We start from the raw sequence: 21,881 nt of genomic DNA, 5'->3' as shown, positions 1-21,881 counted from the left end.
TTACTCTGCCTTTGGTAGCATATTGCTCCCTCAATCATCCCTACTCTCTCACTAATATTCAATCTTTTTCTGTCTATGGGCTGATTCCCTGACACCTACAGACACTCCCAGGTGTCGCTATTTCCTTTTCTCCCACTCTTTCTAATTCACTGTAGTCTGACTTTATCTTTAACTGAAATTGTTCTCTTCAAAGTTACCACTGACTTCTTAATTGCCAAATAGAATGATTTTTTCCTCAATGGTCATCCTTTTTGACCTCTTTGCAGTCTTTGACACCCTCAGTCACTACCCTGGACTTGAAACTCTCTTATCCCTTATTTTCTGTGTGACTGCTTTCTTTTAGTTCTCCTACATTCTTTGTGATTGCTCCTCAGGATCTTCCTCTAGGTCATACCCACTAAGAATTGGTGTCCCATTAGGACTGGTCCTAGACCCTCTTCTTTTTTTTCCTGCATCCTATCTCATTAGCTCCCATTGATTTAGATGTCTCTCTGCAGTCTCTCTCCACTCCTAACCTTTTTCCTGTATCACATGACCTCTCTCTTTGATATCATATCATCAACTAACTATTGAACATCCTGTAGATATTTTAAGCAAAAAATGCACAACATAATTTATTATCTCCCCCCCAACCCCCTCCTCCTTTTCCAAACATATCTATTTCTGCTGAAAACACCAATAGCCTTCCAGTCTCTAAGGCTTGAAGCCTCAGTATCATCCTTGACTTCTCACAAGAACTTTCTCCATATTTTCAATTTGCTGCCAAATCTTGTTTCTACATTCACAAGATCTCTTATCCCCTTTGTTTTCATGACTCTGAAACCACTTTGGTGTAGGTCATCATGACCTCATGTCTAGTTTATTTCAAGAACTTTCTTATTCTCTGTGACTTAAATCTCTTTCCACTTGAGTTCATCCAATCAGTTGGCAAAATGAAGCCAAAGTGATCATAACATGTCACTCCACCCTCACCCCCTACTCAATAACATCCAATAGCTCCCTATTACTTCCAGGATCAGTTATAAAACCCTCTATTTGGTTTTTAAAGACCTTTGTAACCCGGCTCCTTTTTTTACTTTTCTATTCTTATTCTTTCTTTTCCTCTCCTTATTCTATGATACAATAATCTTGACCTTTTTTCATTTGTACTCCATGCTTTTTCACTGACTGCTTTCCTTCCCACCCAGACCTGAAATGTTCTCTCTTTGTCTCCTAGGTTTCACTGGTTTCCTTTACTCACTCTGCTCAAACCTTACCTTCTGCAAAGAGGTCTCTCCTAATTTCTTCCATTATTCCTACTACTAGTTTACCTTGTATGTATCTTGTATGTACAGAAATGCAAGATTATAGTTGTTTCCATGTGATCTCCCTATTAGAATGTGAACTGCCTGAGGGGGGCATTTTTTTGCCTTCTTTGTATCTCCAGATTTTGTATAATGCCTCATATGTAGTGTGAGCTTAATAAATGCTTCTTATTATTGTAATTTAGATTATGGTATTAAAAATTGCAGTAGCCTGACCTAGTGAAAAGAAAACCAGTCTCAGAGTCAAGAAGACTTGGGTTCAAGTCTAGTTTTTGATATATAATAATCATGTGGTCTTAGACAAATTTATTTAAACTCACTTCCACTGGGGAACTTTTAAAACTGTTTAAGCTGTAGAGCTGTTGCCAATTTGCTTTGGTAGAAGTTTCTTTATGGGAAATTTCCTACATCAATCCTGTGGATTAGACCAAAAAAGTCAAAGTCAAATGTATATCTACACAGTACTACCATGGATGTTGGAGAAAATATTTTAACATACTTCAGTCTCATCAAAGTGATCACTACCTTCATTAATGGTAATTTGAACCCAGGGAAACCTCATCTTATATTATTTATGTCCATCTCTTTTTGTAAATTTTCTGTAGAGGAACTATTCAATCTGCCTGAAACCTTCCCCTGAAATTTTTAATATTCTATGTTTTAATTTTCCAGGTTAGGACTCCAGACATCATTCACTAGTCTTTTTAATTCAGCAGTAATATTTATTCTTTTGGGATCATAATTCAGACTCTGCATCTTTGTAGCATCATGGGGAAAATACAAGGTGTTCTCAAAGTCTTAGTGCAGTTAGCTTTAATCCATTATACCTGGAAAATGGAAAGATTTCCATTACACCCCTTTCTATTTGTCAACTAAGGCATTGGCTTCTAGAGAAAAAGAACAGCTTGTGGTCTTTGAAAATGCTGTACGATTTTCCAAATGGGAGCGAACCAGATCTCTTCCTTGGATCGGTTTCCATTTTCCATCAGCAGTGCCTGGTAGGCTAACACAATGTATTGTATATTGAACTGCTTGTTCTAATCTGAGCAATATGGGTTCTGCTTCCAGTTTTCAAGACAGCATCATAAGACCAGAGTCAAAGCTGGAAAGGAACTTGGAGACCATTTAATCCAAAATCCTCATTTTATAGATGAGAAAAACTAGGTCCACAAAAATATTGTCTTTAGTTACTTTGGTGAAATGAATATATTTTGAAGGTAAATTTCCAGAATTATTACTTTTCATCCTATGTATATATTTCCTGTATTTGTTATTAACCAATCAACAAGGATTTACTGAGTGTCTTCAACATGCCAGATAATATTCTAGGCATTGAAGATCTGAGGGCAAAAATATGAAACAATTTCTCCTTTCAAGGAATAGACATTTAAACAACAAATCTGTCATGTACATTTAGGAACATACACAGGATGAATATATGTCAAAAAATACATGGAAGTTTGGGGCACTGGAAGTTGGAGTTATCAGTAAAAATCTCCTATTAAAAAGATAGAGTTTGGAGCTATGTGTAACTAAACCGAACAGTGGAGAGAGTTCTGATTCTGAAATCAGGAAGACTTGATTTCAGATACTTCCTAGTTGTGTAATTCTGAGTACATCTTTTAACCTTTATCTGTCCAAGTTTCCTCAATTGTAAAATGGGGATAGTAACAGCATTTACCTCTCAAAGTTATGGTGAGGATCAAATGAGATAATATTTGTAAACCTCTTAGGACAGTGACAGAGATATGGTATCGTACTTAAAACACTTTTCTTCTTTTTTTTTAGGTTTTTGCAAGGCAAATGGGGTTAAGTGGCTTGCCCAAGGCCACACAGCTAGGTAATTATTAAGTGTCTGAGACCACATTTGAACCCAGGTACTCCTGACTCCAAGGCTGGTGCTTTATCCACTGCACCACCTAGCCGCCCCAACACTTTAATTCTTGAAACAAGTGAAGGATTTCAAGAGGTCGAGGTGAGGAAGGAGAACCTTCCAGGTATGGAAATCCTAAGTGTTTATCCATCAATCAATAAACATTTGTTAGGTACTAGTGCTTAATAAATATTTATTGATTGATGGGAATGGTTAATGAGAAGGCATAAAGGAAAGGGAATGGAGTCCTTATTGTGTGTTTGAGGAAGGGAGGGAAGGCTAGGTTGGCTGGATCACAGAGTGCAGAGGAGGGTAGCAATGTTGGAGACTGGAAAGATGGGTGGGGAGTTCAGAGGATTTTAAGAGCCAAACAAAAGAATAGATGACACAGTGGATAGAACACTGGACCTAGAATCAGGAGGACCTGAGTTCAAATCGGGCCTCAGACATTTGACACTTAATAGCTGTGTGACCTTGGACTAGTCACTTAACCTTGATTGCCTCCAGTCTAAGGCCATTTCCAGTCATCCTGATTCACATCTGGTCACTGGACCCAGATGGCTCTGAAGGAGAAAGTTACTGAGGATTGAAAGAAGCCAGGAAAGACAAGAGGTAGAAATGAGGAGAAAGAGAATTCCAGACATAGGAACTGATTAAAACACTGAGGTTATGACTTTTAGAAATTAGAGTATTGGTGGTGCCTTGGACAGAAATAAGTTTTACTGAATGGAAAGTTTTGGATGAAAGATAACGAATTCTTTTTGGAACATGCTTGATTTGAGATCTGGATTCAGAATATCTAGTTTGAAATGTCCAATAAGCAGTTGGTGATGTAGGGCTGGAGCTCAGATCAGAGATGGGGGCTGGATATATTACTATCTGTGTCATCTTCATTTATGCATACAAATTTCATTTTCTTTTCAAAGGTACACATCTAGGATCATGTGTCTTAAAGCTGGAAGAAATCTTAGGGGTTGGACTATATAACCTTTTATGTATAGATGAGGAAGTTGAGGCAAAGTGTAATCATTAGGAAAATAAAAAAATAAAACCTAAAGCCTTTTATTTAAAATCCTATACATATTGTTTCCATCATACCATAATTTTATAGTTGAAATAACAATAACAAAAGACCAATAAAATCATCCTGAATGTGACTCTCACTAGGTTCAGGAATAAAAACTAAAAATCAAATTCTCTTAGTCATATGGGATTATATGAATATAATCACAAATGACTTTTGGTAGGAGAGCCATCAAAATAATTCAGTTACAGTAAATACATAATTCTTATGGTAATTACTCTTCTGAAATAGAATATCCAAGGGATCTCATCTGACTATTAGAATGTGATATAACAGCATACTGGCAAGGAAATAATGTGTGCAGCAGAAATCCATTATGAAGATGAATCTATTCTTTTATGAAATAAGGATTGGCTTACATTTGTAATTCATGCAAAATTACGTTTATACAGAAAAAAGGAAATTGAGATTTTTCTTGAGGAAGTTATATTAGGTGCTTGAATTCACTACAAACACTGCTCCATAAAATATATTAAGAAAGCTCATTATAGCCTCTTTTCTTAATATATTTTATGAAATAGTGTTTTCTTTATTTCATGTTTCAGTTGAGATTGAGTTTATTTATGGAATTTGTGAATGCAGATTGATCAACACCTTGTGATTACTAAAGGGTTGTGTGTTTGTGTGTGTTGTAAGTGCTTCAGATCTCCCAGAGGAGCAACAGGTAGGGGTGTGGACAGAACCATAGTTATTATGTGGACAGAGATGAGCATTCGGGAAAGTAAACTGATATATTCTTGGAAAAAATGGGGTTATGTGTGGGTCAGGAAGTATGAGTAATGAAAAGGATAAGGGAGTGGAGAGGATTGGAAGGAACCAACATGAAAGAGTGGTGAATACATCGGTCATCTGTGACTGCTTTGCTGGAAAGAGAGAGAAGGGGTAGTAGATAACTGGGATAGGTGACTTTAATGTCCCAGTCTTTTGCCTTTATCTTTGAACCTTGAAGATGAAGAGTCTAGAAATAGGAAGGAGGCTCTTGATCCAGTCACTCGAGTCTGAGGACTTTTTGACTGAGTGGGAATAAGGGGTACATAATTCTAGATGATTCAGCATCATCAGAAAGGCTTTCATGGAACATATATATATATATATCTCAAAGAATATTATGGTCACAGAATGTAATAGCAGAGAAGACTCAACAGGTCTGGAAGCCAGCCCTGATGGGGCTCAGACAGAAGCACCCAAGAGGAAGTCTGAGTTGGGGGTGTATCCCTCACACATACACCCACAAACCTCCTTTCCTGACTCTCAACAGGCTTCTCCTGAGCCCAGCAAGAAGACCCAAGGGGATGTGAGGAAGAGATAGGAAGGGGCTCTGCTTCCAGCCTCCTGAGCTTAAAAGCAATTAGATTTTTATACATTAAAAATTAATTCACTTTGGATTAGATTCTTTATGTCAAGGATCCATTGAGGGAATCAGACAACTTTTTGATTAGATTTTTTTTAAAACTGCATATTTATCCTCACAAATAAAATCATTTTTGTACCCTTTCAGAATTTAAGCAGATGAAAATTATAAACAAGAGAGAATTTCATAGTTATGGATAAGTGAGAGCTGCCACCTTTGAGGGAAAATTGTACTCTAAAGAGTTCTATTTGGAAATGAAGCCGTATAAATGAATCATAATGCATGATTAAGTCATGACTCGCTTTGATGCATAAAAAGTTATACTTTAGTACTCGGATTCTGAGTTATTTTTTTTATCTGATTAATTTCTGAGCAAAAGTTCTTTTATGTCTCTTTCAATTAAGGGAGTGTTTGGTTCAAAAAATAGAATTTCAAGGAAAATTGTGACACCTAAATGTGGAAGGCTGAAAATAAGGATGTTTGTTCATTAACTTGGATTTCCCTTCTCCATTTCGGCTTCTCAGTTTCCAGATGTCATCGCGGGCCCCAACGGGGCCGAGAACACGGAGCTTCAGGACTGAAGCTGCCTTAGGGACCCCCGGCCGTCAGCCTCCCTCGGAGGAGGAGGAGGCTGGGGTTCAGGAGAGCCGAGGGACTCGGCCGAGGCCGCACGAGCTGGGGCTAAACGCAGGGTTCCGGTTCCCAAGCCGGCGCTTTGCGCCCCCGGGGCCCGGGCCTCGCACGTGCTCGGGCTCGAAAGCAGCCTCTGGGGCTCTGTCTGGGGCGGGCCGGGCCGGGGCGGGCCGGGTCTCCTCAGCCCGCATTCAGCGCAGCCCGGCTTTTCTTCATCTTCCGGAAGGCTCGGGCCGGCGGGGGCGGGGCCGCCTCCCGCCGCGCTCAGGCCCCGGGCTCGCAGGGCGGAGGCCGGGACGGGCCTGGGGAGAGGGAAGTGGGGGGCCGCGGCTCCGTAACGTAAAGGACCCCGGCGCTCGCGGCTCAGCGGGGCGGGGCTGAGCGGGGCGGGGGCGGGGCCGGGGCCGGGCTGGGCGGGGGCGGGGCTCCCCGAGGCCCCGCCCCGCCGCCCCCGCCCGCAGCCCGGCGCGAGCCGCGGAGCCGGCAGCGCCCGGAGCTCGGAGGCTGCGCCCGCCGCCACGGCCGGAGCTGAGCGGGGGCCCGGGCTGGGCGGCGGCGGGAACATGGCGCTCGTGGGCAACGGAGCGGAGCACGGGGCCGACGAGGTACGGGGCCGGGGGGCACCGGGGGGGGGGGGCCCGGGGGGGGACCCGGGGGGGGCCGGGCCCAGCCCGGAGGCAAGTTGTGTCCCGGCGGGGGAGAAACTTGGGAGCCGGAGGGGAGGAGAGAGGACCGGGGAGGGGGCAAGCCGGGGAGCCCGGGGCCGCCGCGGGGTCCGACTGCGCCTGCCGCGCCGCTCTCCTGTGTGTGTGTGTGTGTGTGTGTGTGTGTGTGTGTCTGTGTGTGTGTGTGTGTGTGTCTGTGTGTGTCTCTGTCTGTGTCTGTGTGTCTGTGTGTCTGTGTGTCTGTGTGTGTGCGTGTCTGTGTGTCTGTGTGTGTGTGTGTCTGTGTGTGTGTGTCTGTGTGTGTGCGTGTCTGTGTGTCTCTGTCTGTGTGTGTGTGTCTGTGTCTGTGTGTGTCTCTGTGTGTGTGTGTGTGTGTGTGTGTGTGTGTGTGTGTGTGTGTGTGTGTGTGTGTGTGTGTGTGTCTGTGTGTGTGTGTGTGTGTGTGTCTGTGTGTCTGTGTCTGTGTGTGTCTGTGTGTGTGTGTGTGTGTGTGTGTGTGTGTGTGTGTGTGTGTGTGTGTGTGTGTCTGTGTCTGTGTGTGTCTGTGTGTCTGTGTGTGTGTGTGTGTGTGTCTGTGTGTGTGTCTGTGTCTGTGTCTGTGTGTGTGTCTGTGTGTGTGTGTGTGTCTGTGTCTGTGTGTGTGTGTGTGTGTGTGTGTCTGTGTGTCTGTGTCTGTGTGTGTGTGTGTGTGTGTGTGTGTGTGTGTGTGTGTCTGTCTGTGTGTGTGTCTGTGTCTGTGTGTCTGTGTGTGTGTGTCTGTGTGTGTGTCTGTGTCTGTGTGTGTGTGTGTGTGTGTGTGTCTGTGTCTGTGTGTCTGTGTCTGTGTGTGTGTGTCTGTGTCTGTGTGTCTGTGTCTGTGTGTCTGTGTCTGTGTGTGTGTGTCTGTGTGTGTGTGTGTGTGTGTGTGTGTGTGTGTGTGTGTCTGTGTCTGCGTGTGCCCTGGCTTCCCCACGTTGGGCGATGAAGAAGGGGAGCAGAGTCCCCGCGCCCCCGCCCCGCCCCCGCCGCTTACCCTCGGCCCGTGGCAGCGGGGCGGCCCGGACCTGTGGAGCCCCGGCCGGGTCCTGCCCGGAGGAGGAGGGGGAGAAGGGGCGCCGGCCCGGCAGAAGCTGTGCCCGCCGGGGGCGAGCCTCAGGCCGCCGTGCCGAGGCGCGGACACTCGGGCTGCCCGGACCCCCGATGCGCAGCCGCCGGCCCGGGGGGGCCAGGCCGGGGCTCGCACCGGGCGCCGCAGCCGCTCCCGCACCTCCCCGGCTCTGGTGCCCGGCCCCGCTCCCGCACCTCCCCGGCCCGGCCCCGGCCCCGCTCCCGCACCTCCCCGGCCCGGCCCCGGCCCCGCTCCCGCACCTCCCCGGCTCCGGTGCCCGGTCCCGAGCGGCAGCGGCGCCCATGAAGGGCTGCGTGTTGCCTCCCCCTCGCGTGCGGGCACTGCCCGCTCTCCTCTACTTGGCAAAACGTCCTGCCCTCCGCAGCCGGTTCTACAGATGGGGAAACCGAGGCAGGCAGGGTCACACAGCTAGCAGGCATCCAAGGCTGGATTTGGCTTCACGTCTTCCCATCTTCAGCACCTGGCTACCTTTTCCTTGTACCTAGGAAGCATTTATTTTTTACTTTATTTTATTTTTTTTTGCAAGGCAATGGGGTTCAGTGGCTTGCCCAAGGCCGCACGGCTAGGTCATTATGAAGTGTCCGAGGTGGATTTGAACTCAGGTCCTCCTGACTCCAGGGCCGGTGCTTTTATTCACTCCTAGGAAGCATTGAATACATGATTGTTGACTGACTCCTCCTAACAGCCCCACAAGATAGGTGCCATTATGATCCCTGTTTTGATGTATTAGAGAATTTTCCAACCTGAACCTACCTTTTGAGAATACTTTTAATTACATTGTCCAGTATAGAAATGCTAAAACTGTAAGCATAGAATCTTGTGATTTAATTGAAGCTCTTCATTGCTTATGAAACTTGTAAACCACACATAGAAGGCAAAAGATGAAACACAATTTTAAACAGATTCTTTATTGGCATTCAAGTCTGCATTTAGGAATTACAACCTCTTTATTATTCATAGCTTTTGGCTGTCTTTTTGGCATGATCCTGGGCTAGCAAGTTCCTTTTATGTGTTGGTTAATTTTTCTATGTAATTAGGGTGATAAAAACTTAACTTCCTCCTTGGGCCATTGTGAGAAATACTGTGTTGAACAGATAGTTTCTTAGAAGAAAGATACTTTGGAAATAGGGAAGAATATATTTAAATGAGCATGTATGATCCTTATAACTTGATTTTTTTTAACCCCCTCTCTTATCTTTTTCTTATTTATTTATTCATCCATCTATCTATCTATCTATCTATCTATCTATCTATCTATCTATCTATCTATCTATCTATCCAAGGTCGGTACTCTATCCACTGTCACCTAGCTGCCCCCATTTTCTCTTTTATTGTAACCTACTTTCTCATTTCATATCTGCAACTTTTTTCTTCCTAGGTTGATTTCTTCTAGTGTTTTCTTAAGATAGCTACATGATCATTTTCATCATCTTCATTTTTTTCCAATCACATAAGTATATATTGAATACTGAATTCCTACTGTGTTAGGACAAAGAGAGTTACAAAATTATCCTTGCCTTCTGGAAGTTAGAGTCTACAAAAGACTGAATAGTTATATGTGACCACATAAAGGATGTACAGACAAAAGTATAAAACCACATCTTGTTAAACCATAAAATTATTTGAAGACTGTATGCAATTAAAGAGCAAATGCGTAGGCAGCAAGGGTTATGTAAGTGCACCAGTGGAATGAAAGACAGGCTAAATGACCATTGGAATCCTAAATCCATAGAGAAGAAATTCATTTTCCCTAATTCTTACTCATATAAAGTAATGGGATTAAGTTTGATAGGATATGTAAGCAAAATATACAAAGTCCAGAAATGTCATTATAGTCAAATTTACATTTTTTTTTTGGCTGTCATTTTTGCTAACAGGGAGCTAAGGTTACTTACCTGAACTTGGCCATCTTTTCTTTTTCTTTCCTAGTCTATTTGGAGAAACTTCCTTACCTTTTCATATAAACAGTGAATAGGTTAGCAGAATAAACTAGAAAGAAGAGAAGGGTCTGGATAATCCAGAGACTGATTGTACAAAATCCTTTCAGAAAATCAGGTCTCTGTGCCTAATTTAGATTAGTGATTCTAAAACTCTTAAAAGTCTGACATATTTGTGAAATTTTCCTCCCAAAGTTTAGCTGTGTAGTTTACTCAGCCAATTTGTCCATCTATACTAGTAGCTCTTAACATTTTCTGTATCAGAGTCCCCTTTGATCACTTGGTGTATTTTCTTTTTCTTTCTTTCTTTTTTTTTTTTTTTTTGATTTTTCAAGGCAATGGGGTTAAGTGGCTTGCCCAAGGCCACACAGCTAGGTAATTATTTAGTGTCTGAGGCCGGATTTGAACTTAGGTACTCCTGACTCCAAGGCTGGTGCTGTATTCACTGTGCCACCTAGCTGCCCCTGGTGTATTTTCTGAATAGTGTTTTCAGATAATTAAAGAAGATGCTAAGCTTCAGTTAGAGGTTAGTGAAAATAAAGATGTAATTTATTTTTCCATCCCAAGTTTATTTACTCCCCCAAATCTAGTCATGTTCTTTGGAGGTCTGTGAATTCCTAGCTAAGATCCTCAGTTATCTACTTCACATCTCCCACTGTATCTTCTATCCTGGCTTCACCCCAGACATTTCCTCCTCCATAATTTCTGTCATTTGCCTCTTCACTTCCAGTTCAATGTGAGGAACCCTATGTGACCAAAACATACTAACTATAAGATGAGCATTGGGGAAATTAGAACTCTTAGATTTCTAAAATGGGGAACATAAAAGGTAGGTTTAAAAGTACAGAAGAGGGGCGGCTAGGTGGCATAGCCTGGGGTGGCTAGGTGGCATAGTGGATAAAGCACCGGCCCTGGAGTCAGGAGTACCTGGGTTCAAATCCGGCCTCAGACACTTAATAATTACCTAGCTGTGTGGCCTTGGGCAAGCCACTTAACCCCGTTTGCCTTACAAAAAAAAAAACACCTAAAAAAAATGAGTACAGAAGAAGGAAGTGTCTCCTTGGACACTTTAGGATTTCTTCACAGGATTGAATTCAACAAACATTTAAAGATGCTTCTCACAGTTCTTCAATAAGTGCTGAAGAATTAAAAGAATTATTTCTGCCCTCAAGTAAATCCTTATTTGGGAAGAAAAAGATAAGTACATGAAACATCTAGGGAATAGTTCTAAGGCCATAGAATGTAGACCTCTACCTGGATAGACTATTAAGGTGTATTTATAGAGAAAGGCCCCTTTGTAAATGGACAGAAGAGCTCTCCCCTTTGTTTCTGTTAACAGTTCATAGTGTATGTGAGTGCTAAGGAAAAATTATTACACTAATGTAAACTTTTGGAAAGGCTTTCAAACTTTTTTCTGATCATATTGTGTTTTTTAATTGGGAAGTTATTAAAGGGAATGATTTTGGAATTTCCTAATTGGCATCTGGCTTGATATAATGGAGTATTAAAATTATCAATACTAGAATAGGTTAAGTTGACATTAATATTTTTCTTTTAGGTTCTTGGAGTGGAAGTAGGGATGCAGGAAGGGTGAAGGGTGAAGAAAGAAGGTCTGTATGATTTGAGGCAGGCTTTTTTAAGAAAATTTAATGTTGACAGATCTAATGATTTGGATGGGGCTTTTTTTTCCTCTATTAAGCATAATTAAACTTAGATAAAATTGAACAGGCTAAAACATATAAAATTATTTCCCATGAGTTAATTTTCCTATTGAGAGGGGAAGTATATAAACTGATATTTGTGAATTGATAATATAAGTTATGAGTAGAAAAACACAAAGGTTTACCAGTATTCTCAACTCAAGCCCAGGTTAACAAATTTGTCTTTCCTGCAATATTTTATACTTTAATCTGTCTTGAAATCCTACCCATTCTTAAAGGCCTACTCAAATGTCACTTCTTATGAAGTCTGGTATGGTAGAAATTTTGATGACTCTAGGGTCATAGGATCATATATTTAGAGCAGGAAGAGACCTTAGAGATCATCTGGTCAATGCAGTTAAAGAAACTTAGACCCATAGATGTTGAGTGATAAGATCAGATGAAAATTAAATAGTGCAGGTGGAATTTGTCTTGGATCTCAAGTGTCTTACTTATTATTTACTTGGGAAAGCTGTCTAGGTCTCAGATTCCTTATCTGTAAAATGAGGGAATTTGACTAAATAGCTCCTGAGACCTTTCCCAATTTCAAATATGGTTTAATATCTGCCTCCACATATATTATTGTTTTAGAGATGAAAGACTCAAGGAGATTAGATGATCTTCCCAGAATCAACAAGTAATAAGTACTTGAGCCAAGACTCAAGTGTGGGTCTTAGGACATGAGGGCAGTGTACTTCTTCCACCATTACATTATGCCTACAGAACATGTAATATGCTGAGATTTAAATATATTTTCATAAAAATAGCCAAAAGTCTTTCTTTGTACTTTTCCTTGGTTTGTTGCTAAGGCAAGGATGTCTGTCTTTCTGCTTGTCTGTCTTTTCTTTCTTTCTTTCTTCCTCCCTCCCTCCCTCCTTCCTCCCCCTCTCTCTTTCTTTCCATATAACTGTCTGTCTGTCTGTTTACCTATGTATCTTTGTAAAGCTTTCTTAGATGCTAGAAGATAACTCTCTCTTCAGAAAACTTTACTATATTATAGCATTTTGTTTATACCTTTCTTACAGTTAATCATAGTCTTCATTTATTTTTATATTTTTGTGTACTTGTCTGCTCAGCCAAAAGGTAAAAGTATTTTCTTTTTGGGGGGGGTTAAGGGTCCTTGTCTTATTTCTCTTTATAACTTCCATAGAGCTGAGCAAGTTAGCCTTGCCCTAGGGATAACCCAGGGAAAAGTAAAAAGAAAGACTTGGCTATTTTTATGAAAATATATTTAAATAGCAGCATATTACTTCTTCTATGTTCTGTAGGCATAATGTAATGGTGAAGAGGCATAGCTCTAATAATAATGCTTAAAACTACATCCCTCAAATGCTTGTTTTAAGAAAAGTGCTTTATAAACCTTAAAGTGCTACATAAATGTGAGTAGTTGGTCATGATGATATTGATGATGATGATGTTATTTTAAGAGATTCACATAGCATCTTTTACAGTGAAGGCTATTAATGTTCACAAGGGTCCTGACTTTTCAATATTACCTAGGGTCTGGATAATGCCTTTCCTTGACTCTGTTAGCACAGTACATTTACATGTAATGAGTGCTCAACACATATTTGCTGAACAAATGTATCTAGTACTAAGAATTTTTTGATCTTTTAATTTTCTGTGGCTTTCTCTTCAATTTAACATTCTCAGTGAGAGTGATGATCTCAGGGAGAGAGGCTCTTAAAATTTCTGGGTATTTATTGTAGAGATACTGAATTCCTTAGAATATAAACTTTTGTTTTGTTATAATATTCCTTTTACTGAATTAATTAAATATTACTATTTTTTTCATTGGAAATTAGATCTCCTACCTTCTAGATCTTCCTTGCTTTCATGATGATTCAGATTTCTCTGCCTAACCTCTGTTGAGTAAAAAAGGAGTTATGTTGTCTCATTTTCTGTTCTCTAGATTTTTTCTTTAAAACATAATAAACCTGTGGTTTTGTCAGTGTTAGCTGTTTCCTTTATTCGTTTTTGTTTTTGTTTTTGTAGGACAGTGGGGTTGAGTGACTTACCCACACAGCTAGTAAGTATTAAGTGTGTCTGAGTGTCTTCCTTTATTCTTGTTTTTTTTGGTCACTACCTTAGAGTCTAGTTAGAGTGAGTCTGCCTGTAACCAACAGACCAGTATAAGCTCAGAATGCTTTTCCACAAGAAATAGTCCATGTGAACACCTGGGGTGGGTTCTCTTAACTTGGCATCTCAGATTTCCTTTGTGCTACTTCAATTCTGCCTTTCTTATGGAGCCCAATATCTTGTCTGATGAGGGTATGTGGTGCTGGGTGGGCCTATGTCATGCAGTCAATTCCAAAGTTCTGCAGAGAGACCTTGAGAGAGTCCTTGTAATTGCTTTTTCTGTGAGGACTTGCTCTATGTGAGTTCTTCATAAAATAATCTTTTAGGCAAATATAGCTTTGGTATTTGTACAATGGTCAGCTCATCATAGTTGCACACTCTGTATTAGAATTTGGATGCTTGACAGTTAGTTTGAGGAAAGATCTCAGAGTCTGCTATCTTCTCCTGCCAGGTGATCTTAAGAATCTTCCTAAGATAATTTAAATGGAAACCATTCAGTTTTCTGGCATGACGCTGTTAGACTGTCCAGGTTTCACAGGCATATAGCAATGAGGTCAGCACACAATGTCTCTGTAGCCCTTCAGTTTGGTAATCTAATACCTCTTCTTTCCAATACTTTCTTTTGGAGTTTCTCCAATACTGAGCTAGCTCTAGCAATGTGAGTGTCAACCTCCTCATCAATGTGTACCTCCTTGGAAAGGACACTGCTAAGGTAAGTGAACTTATCTACAGTATAATTTCTCCATTTGCTGTGATCGATGGTTCCATATATGGATGATGTAGTATTAGCTAATGGAGCGCCTGTGTTTTCTTGGTGTTAATTGTTAGACCAAAATTAGCAGAGAATCAATCCATACTTAGGTCCATCTCATCTTCAGAGGCTGCATTGAGTGTATAATCATTTGCAAACAGACTGGCACACACCAACACTCCCTCCACTTTGTTCTTGGCTTGGAGCCTTGTCAAGTTGAAGAATTTACCGACAGTGCAGTAACTGACCTTGAGGCCATGTTCATTTTCAGTGAAGGTGTTTGATAACATGGCTGAAAATATAATAAAAAGCATGGGAGCAAGGGCACAGCCTTGGTTCACTCAGTTGGTGAACTTGAGAGCATCATCCACGATACAGAACCCAGGCAGGCATGCAGGCATGAAATAAATGTACAATACTAATGAACTTCTCTGGGCAACTACATTTTGACATAATTTTCCATATAGCTCACAACTGACAGTATCAAAAGACCTTTGTCAGATCTATAAACATTTTGTGAGTTGTCAGGCAGCAAACTCCATGTTGACTGTTCCTCAGATCCTTTCTGAAGCCATGTGGGCTCTAAAGTGGATGGCCATCTTCCAGGTGAAGAACCAACTTATTAAGGAGGACTCTGGCAAGAATTTTTCCAGTATTGCCTAAGAGAGATTGTGATTGTCATAGATCAATGTATAGAGATGGACAGTGGAGGTATTCTTGAATTTCTTTTTTTTTTTTTATTTAAGGTCACACAGCTAGGCAATTATTAAGGGTCTGAGGTCGGATTTGAACTCAGGTCCTCTTGACTCCAGAGCCAATGCTGTATCCACTGCACCACTTAATTGCCTCTGAACTGCTTCTTCAATGTAGTTTAGTTGCCTTGGAGGTGATGAGAAGTGATGTGATTGGCCAGTGGTCATAGTCCTAGCATGTTTCAGAGGCAGGACTTAAAAGTAGTACAGATTGGCTCATAGCTCAGCTCTATCAACTATGACAGGCTACTCTTCTTCATTGGTTTTTAAGATTTATTCTTGGGCTCAACTTCCATTTAATGATCCTTTTATTTATGTTCTATATTTTTAATTTCTGAGAAATCGACTCTAATCAGTTCACAAAAATTTTTCCACATTTTTTGGGATCCCTCACATTTCTCATTTCCTACTGAACAATAATTTTTTTTACATTAATTTACCCAGATTTTTTCAATCATTCTCCAATAGATGGACACCTATTTTGTTTCTATGTCTTTGCAATCATAAAAGATGTTGCTTTAGTATTTTGTTATATGAATATATAAGTATATATATATATATATATATATATATATAGTTTCTGAATTCAACTTCTTAGGGGTCTAAGATGAATAGTTAGTGATTTGTGTAATTACAAATTTATTTTCAGAATGATTAAGCTGTTTCAACTCCACCAACAATGTACTTGTGAGTCTTTCTTTCGATATAGATTCATGTATTTTAAAAATATTTTACTAGAAGGGAAACATGTAATTGTCTGGATCTGTTTTAACTATGACAAAGTGAAGGGGAGTAGGGAACATGTAGTAACTTTAGTTATGATATGTGTATTGCTCCCTCTCTCTGGTAAGTATACCTAATTAGATAGGTAAATATACCTATTAGAATTTAAATCTAGTAGGGTTTCTTTTCACTTTTGAAATTTCAAAGTTTTAAAGTAATTTTGAAAATTATATTAAAATATTTAGAAAAACTAGATTTATTTCAGGATTTAATTACTTAGGTTTGTTTTGTTTCATTCTGTCAACATACATCTTATACTCAGCACCTGAAATACAAAAATGACTTTATTTATCTTGAATGCCTCAAATTTCTGACAGTGATTGGATTCTTTTTTTTTTTAAAGTCATTTTAGGGGCAGCTAGGTGGCATGGGGGGTAAAGCACCAGCCCTGAAGTCAGGAGTACCTGGGTTCAAATCCGGTCTCAGACACTTAATAATTACCTAGCTGTGTGGCCTTGGGCAAGCCACTTAACCCCATTTACCTTGGAAAAACCTAAAAAAAAAAAAGTCATTTTGGTGTCTTTTGCTGTTATCTCATATGTATTATCCACTGTATTCCCTCTCCCTTCCTCCTTCTAGAGAATCATTCTTTAGGGGGAAAAAAGTTAAAGCTAATCAACTAAATGAAAAAGTCTGAAATTAGGTTGTGTTCTGCACCTTTCCTCATCTCTTCTTTAGAGCTAGGTGTGGTCATTATAATTTCACAGCATTCAGTTTGGATTGTTTTATCTTAGTACATTTTGCTATATTCATTGTATTAATAGTTTATTAGTATTGTGATATTCCATTTCATTCCATTACTAACTAATGGGAGTTTGCCAAGGTTCCCCAAGGTCTCCTTTCATTCTATGTTACATCACTTTGTGATCTCACCAGTTCCCATGGGTTCAATTATCATCTTTAAGCATATGATTCCCTGATCTGTATATCTAGCTCTAATCTTTCTCCTTTCTGTTTCTTGGACATCCTACTGGACATCTCTAACTAGATGGTTTGCAGATATTTCAAAGTCAGTGTGTCCAAACCAGACAGAATTCATTATCTTTTTTCCTCAAGTTCTTTTGCACTTTTAAACTTCCTTATTACTCTTTGAGGTAATTGTTCTCTTAGTCATCAGCATTGTTTAACCTCAATGTTGTCTTCATATCTCATTCTCTCCTCACATAGATCTAATCTTTTGCAAAGTCTTATCTTTTCTATCTTTACAACATTTCTAGTACATTCTCTTCTCTCTCCACTCATAATGATAACCCTGGTTCCACCCTGTAGACCTCTTTCCTGGACCACTTCAATGTCCTTCCAATTTGTCTTCTTGCTTCAGTTCTCTTGTCACTTCAATCCATATATTCTCCACTCAGTAAAGATGATGTATCTTTTTTCTTTTTTAAATGTTTTTACTTATTTGATTAAATATTTACCAATTGCATGTACAATTTTTAACAATCATTTTTAAAAATTGAGTTCTAAATTCTCTCCTTCCCTCTTGCTTCTCTCTCCTTAAGGAAGCAATTTGATATTGATTATAAATATGAGGCCATGTAAAATATATTTCTGTATTAGCCATGTTGTAAAAGAAAATGCAGGCAAAAAAAAAACCCAAGAAAGATAAATTAAAAAAAAGCATGCTTCAGTCTGCAGAGTCCTTCAGTTTTCTTTCTGGTAGTGGAGAGCATTTTTCATCATTGATTCTTTAGAATCAGCTTTGATCAGTCTTTCATAGTTGATCATCCTTATAGTACTGCTGTTAATGGCAGATAGACCTGGCCTTGGATTCAGGAGGATGGGAGTTCGAGTTCAGACCCTTGCCACTTACTGGCAAGTCTCATAACCCTGGGTGCCTCACATCCAGGGTCACCTCCAGTTGTTCTGATTCATTTCTGGTCACTAGAACCAGAGGGCTCCAGAGGAGAAAGTGAGACTAGTGACTTAACACATCCCCCTCCCTCCGATCCAATCCACAAGCTTGTCATGGCATCACCTCCTTGATGTTGTCCCTGTGGCCTTCTTTGAGAATGAAGGATAAACATTATTGTTATTGCTGTTACTGTGTGCAATGTTTTCCTTCTGCTCATTTCACTTTGCATTAGTTCATATAAGTCTCAGCTTTTTCTGAAACCAGATGATGATTTTTCTAAAGCATGAAAGCATGATCATAGCACACCATCTCACTCTTCCTTGATCACATTGCTCCAGTTGCTTCCCTTTTTTTCTAGGATTGGCTACAGCCCTTTAGCATTTAAACCGGTTTATAAACTGACTTCTTCCCAACTTTTCAGTCTTTTCCTAATTTCTTTTTTAATTTGCTCTTCATGGCCTACTTTGCTGTTTACCTTGCTACTCTATTTCCCTTATCTATGCCTTTTCACTGGCTGTCCCAGATGTCTGTCAGCACTTTTTTAGTTTTCTTGGTTTTTTAAGACAACTCAGAGCTCCCCACAGGCGCTAATGCCTCCCTTACTTGATTATCTTCCATCTAGTCTATATATATATCTTATATATACCTAGTATTTACCTTTCTCTCCCTTCTTCCCCTCTCTCCCCTTAGAATGAATGCTTCTTGAAGGCAGACACTTTTTTCAATTTGTATTTCCAGCACTTAGTATCATACCTTGCACATGATATAATAATAATAATAGTAGTAGTAGTAATAATAACTATACATAAAACAACAACAGTAATGATCATAGCTAGTATTTATATAGCTCTTTGAGGTGTGAAGCAGTACTTTATGTTTATGAATTCACTGAGCCTCAACTCTATGGAGTAGATACTATTATATCCATTTTTTCTGGTGAAATTGAGGCAAATTAGGTGATTTGTCCAAGGTCACACAGCTAGTAAGAGTCTGTAGAGGAATTCAAACTTGAGTCTTAAAAGATTCCAAGTCCTATGCCACTCTCTCTAGACTCTTTATGATGGTTGACTGACTGACATTTCTGTAGCCCAGCTTGTTTAATTCTTCCCTGATGCCTCCTTTGTTTCCAGTTCTTGGGTACTACAAAAAAATTCCACTATAAATATTTTGTTTGGATCCTGACTTCTTCAAGACCATGTCAGTAAATCATACCTTTGAGTTCAGCCTCTTGTACCTTGTGTCTCTCATCATTACTACTGAGTTCAGTTCAGAGAGGCTTATAATCAGAGGATTTGTCATCTGGTTATGATATTTTTCAACCACATCTGTTTATAAAGACTAAGTGCTCAGGTGAGGATCTATTAGTATTGCTTGAAGGCATGTCTAAAGCAGTGAAATAAACTTTTTTTTGAGTATTGACTTTATTTTTTTTAGGTTTTGGAGTATTGACTTTTAAGAGAGTTTGAGAAAGTCAGCAATTAATAGCCATGTTACATTAAAGAATCCATTTAGTCTTTTCTCTACATTTATTTTCTTACAGAACTATCTAATTTCATAGCATTTAGATTCTTTTAGTCTATGATGCATGTATTCTACCAAAAACAATATTAGAACTTCTTCCTCCCCAATCCCCCCCCCCAAAAAACCCCAAACAGACAAAAAAATCCAAACCCAACAACTCACCAAATAAATAAAAGGTCCTCCCTAATTCTATTTGTGTGGGGGGAAATAAGATGGGAACTCACACTTCTTCTGGAATGACTTCGTTATATTACTATGCAAAATCAACTTTAAAATTACAGACTTTGAATTCTCTCCTTTAAAAACATCACTGCCAGTGTCCTTATTAGTGGAACGAAATTTTAGAAAATGGACCATTTTTTAAACCAGCATCTTTGTATTTTAAAACATTTAAGTAAATACACCTCTAGTAGTTAAAATATGCTTTATTGATTGGCCTTTGTTTGATGCCTGATTATGTCAGTTCCCTGCTCAAAAGCTTTCTTTACTGGCTTTCTGTTGCCTCCTGAATCAAGTCTAAACTTCTTAGCTTAGCATTCAAGACCTGGCTTCAGCAAAGAAAGCCAGGGCTTCATGTGCCCAATGTCTGCATCAACCAAATAGGTTCACTTGCTATTTCCCAAGAATAACTAATAGTTTTAATTTGTTTACAAAGCTTCTTTCTATCTTTCCTTCTCCCCTATTCCTTTGTTGGTAGCTCAAATATGAAATAGTAAGATCAGTGTCACTGATTTGAAAAGTGGGTAATGATATTTAACTGCTATCATATTGCTTGTCTTTTCAAAGGGCGAGGGAGGGCTGAAGAGAATTTGGAACTCAAAAGTTTAAAAAAAGAAAGTTAAAACATTTTTTCCATGTACCTCAGAATATTTAATGAAAAAACATATTAAAAATATATGTGGTAGACAATAGAGTGTAAGAAAAGTAGAGGTAGGGCATTGAAGGGCATTGAACACCAAACAGGATTTTGTATTTGATTCTGGAGGTGATAGGGACATACTGACTATGGTGAGAAATGGTCTGGCAAGTACATTAGTAGAATCACTTTGGTGACCGAGCGAACAGTAACTGGAGTGGGGAGGGGGCTGTTGCAGTAGCCTAGCTCTAAGGTGACGTGGGTGCTGCACGGTGGTGGCAGAACAAGAGGAGCTAAGGGAACTTAGTGAAGAAATATTGCAAAGATGAATAATCCACAGGTCTTAGGAAGAGCTTGAATGTGGGGGGTGAGAGTTATGAGCCAAGGATGACACCTAGGTTGTAAGCCTGAGGGGTTGGAAGGAAGGGAGTGCTCTCAGTAGTACTAGGGAAGGTAGGAAGATGGGGGGGGCAGGGTTTGCACATGTTGAGTTTAAGATGACTACTGGGCTTCCAGTTAGAATGTCTGAAGGATGGTTTTGGAGATGAGCAACTTGGAGATCAGCAGAGAGGTTGGGGCAGGAAAGGTAGATTTGAAACTCATCAGCATAATGATGATAATTAAATCCAAGGGAGCTGTTAAGAGTGAAGAGACTATATAGTACAGTGGGAGAAGAGAGGAGGGTCTAGGATGGCCATTGTGGGACATCCATCTTTAGTAGGATCTGCTTTATTATGTTTTAACTTAAAAATAGTATAGGAGAGTTGGTTTATATTTCAGATAAAGATTGGACTAGGTGACCTCCACAATTCTTTCCAACTCAGATTTTGTGTCTCACTTCCTATTTGCAACTACAGGAAGGTAGAGTTCAGCTAAATATAAAGGATTTCCTAGCAATTAGAGAAGTCTAAAAATGGTTGTTCATGCCTGAATGAGGTAGTGAATTGTCCATAACTGAAGGAATTCAAGGAGAAGTTTCAAGGCTACTTGTCAGTTGTTGTAAAGAGTTTTCTTGCTTCAGTAGGGGATATAACATTCTATTCAATTTGCCTAGTGTTTTTTTGAATTTCTACTCTGTGCCAAAGGTTGGGGAAACAGAAGACAGTTTTGTTATTGTCTATGATTTTTGTGGCCATTCCAGTTGTGAGATATCTATGATTTCTGAGCCTGGCAGGTCACAGATCTTTCCAAATATGACTCAAATTCTGTCTTTCTGGGCTTACCTTCCTTACCCCATGTACCAAAAAAGATTGGCCAAAGCTTTTGAATCTCCCTAGACTACTTGCATGTTATCTTGGGCATCATAGGCACTCAGTAAATGTTGAATGAAATTTCAGTTTGTCTATTTTATAAGCACGGACTTAGACTCCTAATTATTTTGAACCAGCCTTTAATTTATTTATTGACTGATGCTTTTAGCTTCTTCTGTTATGTTTTTCTGAGGCAAATTGCATTTTTATACAGTTTAAAATGCCAACTTCCTAAAAGCTTAAAAGAGAAATTGGATCAGATATTTACATTTGTATCTATCATCATTTTATGGTTTTAAAACTCTACCAAAAAAAAATTCTACATTCACTGACAATCATCTTTTTTTATGTGTGGGTATATGTGTTTTTTTTTTTTTTT

General features: G+C 39.7%; 1 protein-coding gene across 1 annotated transcript in view; it reads left to right on the top strand.

The window, feature by feature from the left end:
• The first annotated feature begins 6,720 nt into the window (after nucleotides 1-6,720).
• The window catches only part of TTC39B (tetratricopeptide repeat domain 39B), a 143,609-nt gene continuing 128,448 nt past the window's right edge, over nucleotides 6,721-21,881 (top strand). The window contains exon 1 of the mRNA XM_074197541.1: nucleotides 6,721-6,850. Coding sequence (XP_074053642.1) covers nucleotides 6,809-6,850 — 42 coding nt within the window. The 5' untranslated portion in view covers nucleotides 6,721-6,808. The remainder of the gene's footprint in view (nucleotides 6,851-21,881) is intronic.

This window comes from Macrotis lagotis, chromosome 8 (genome assembly GCF_037893015.1).
Source record: "Macrotis lagotis isolate mMagLag1 chromosome 8, bilby.v1.9.chrom.fasta, whole genome shotgun sequence".
NCBI lineage: Eukaryota > Metazoa > Chordata > Mammalia > Peramelemorphia > Peramelidae > Macrotis > Macrotis lagotis.
The sequence above is the reverse complement of the archived record's forward strand: the minus strand, read 5'-3'. Positions and strand labels throughout refer to the sequence as shown.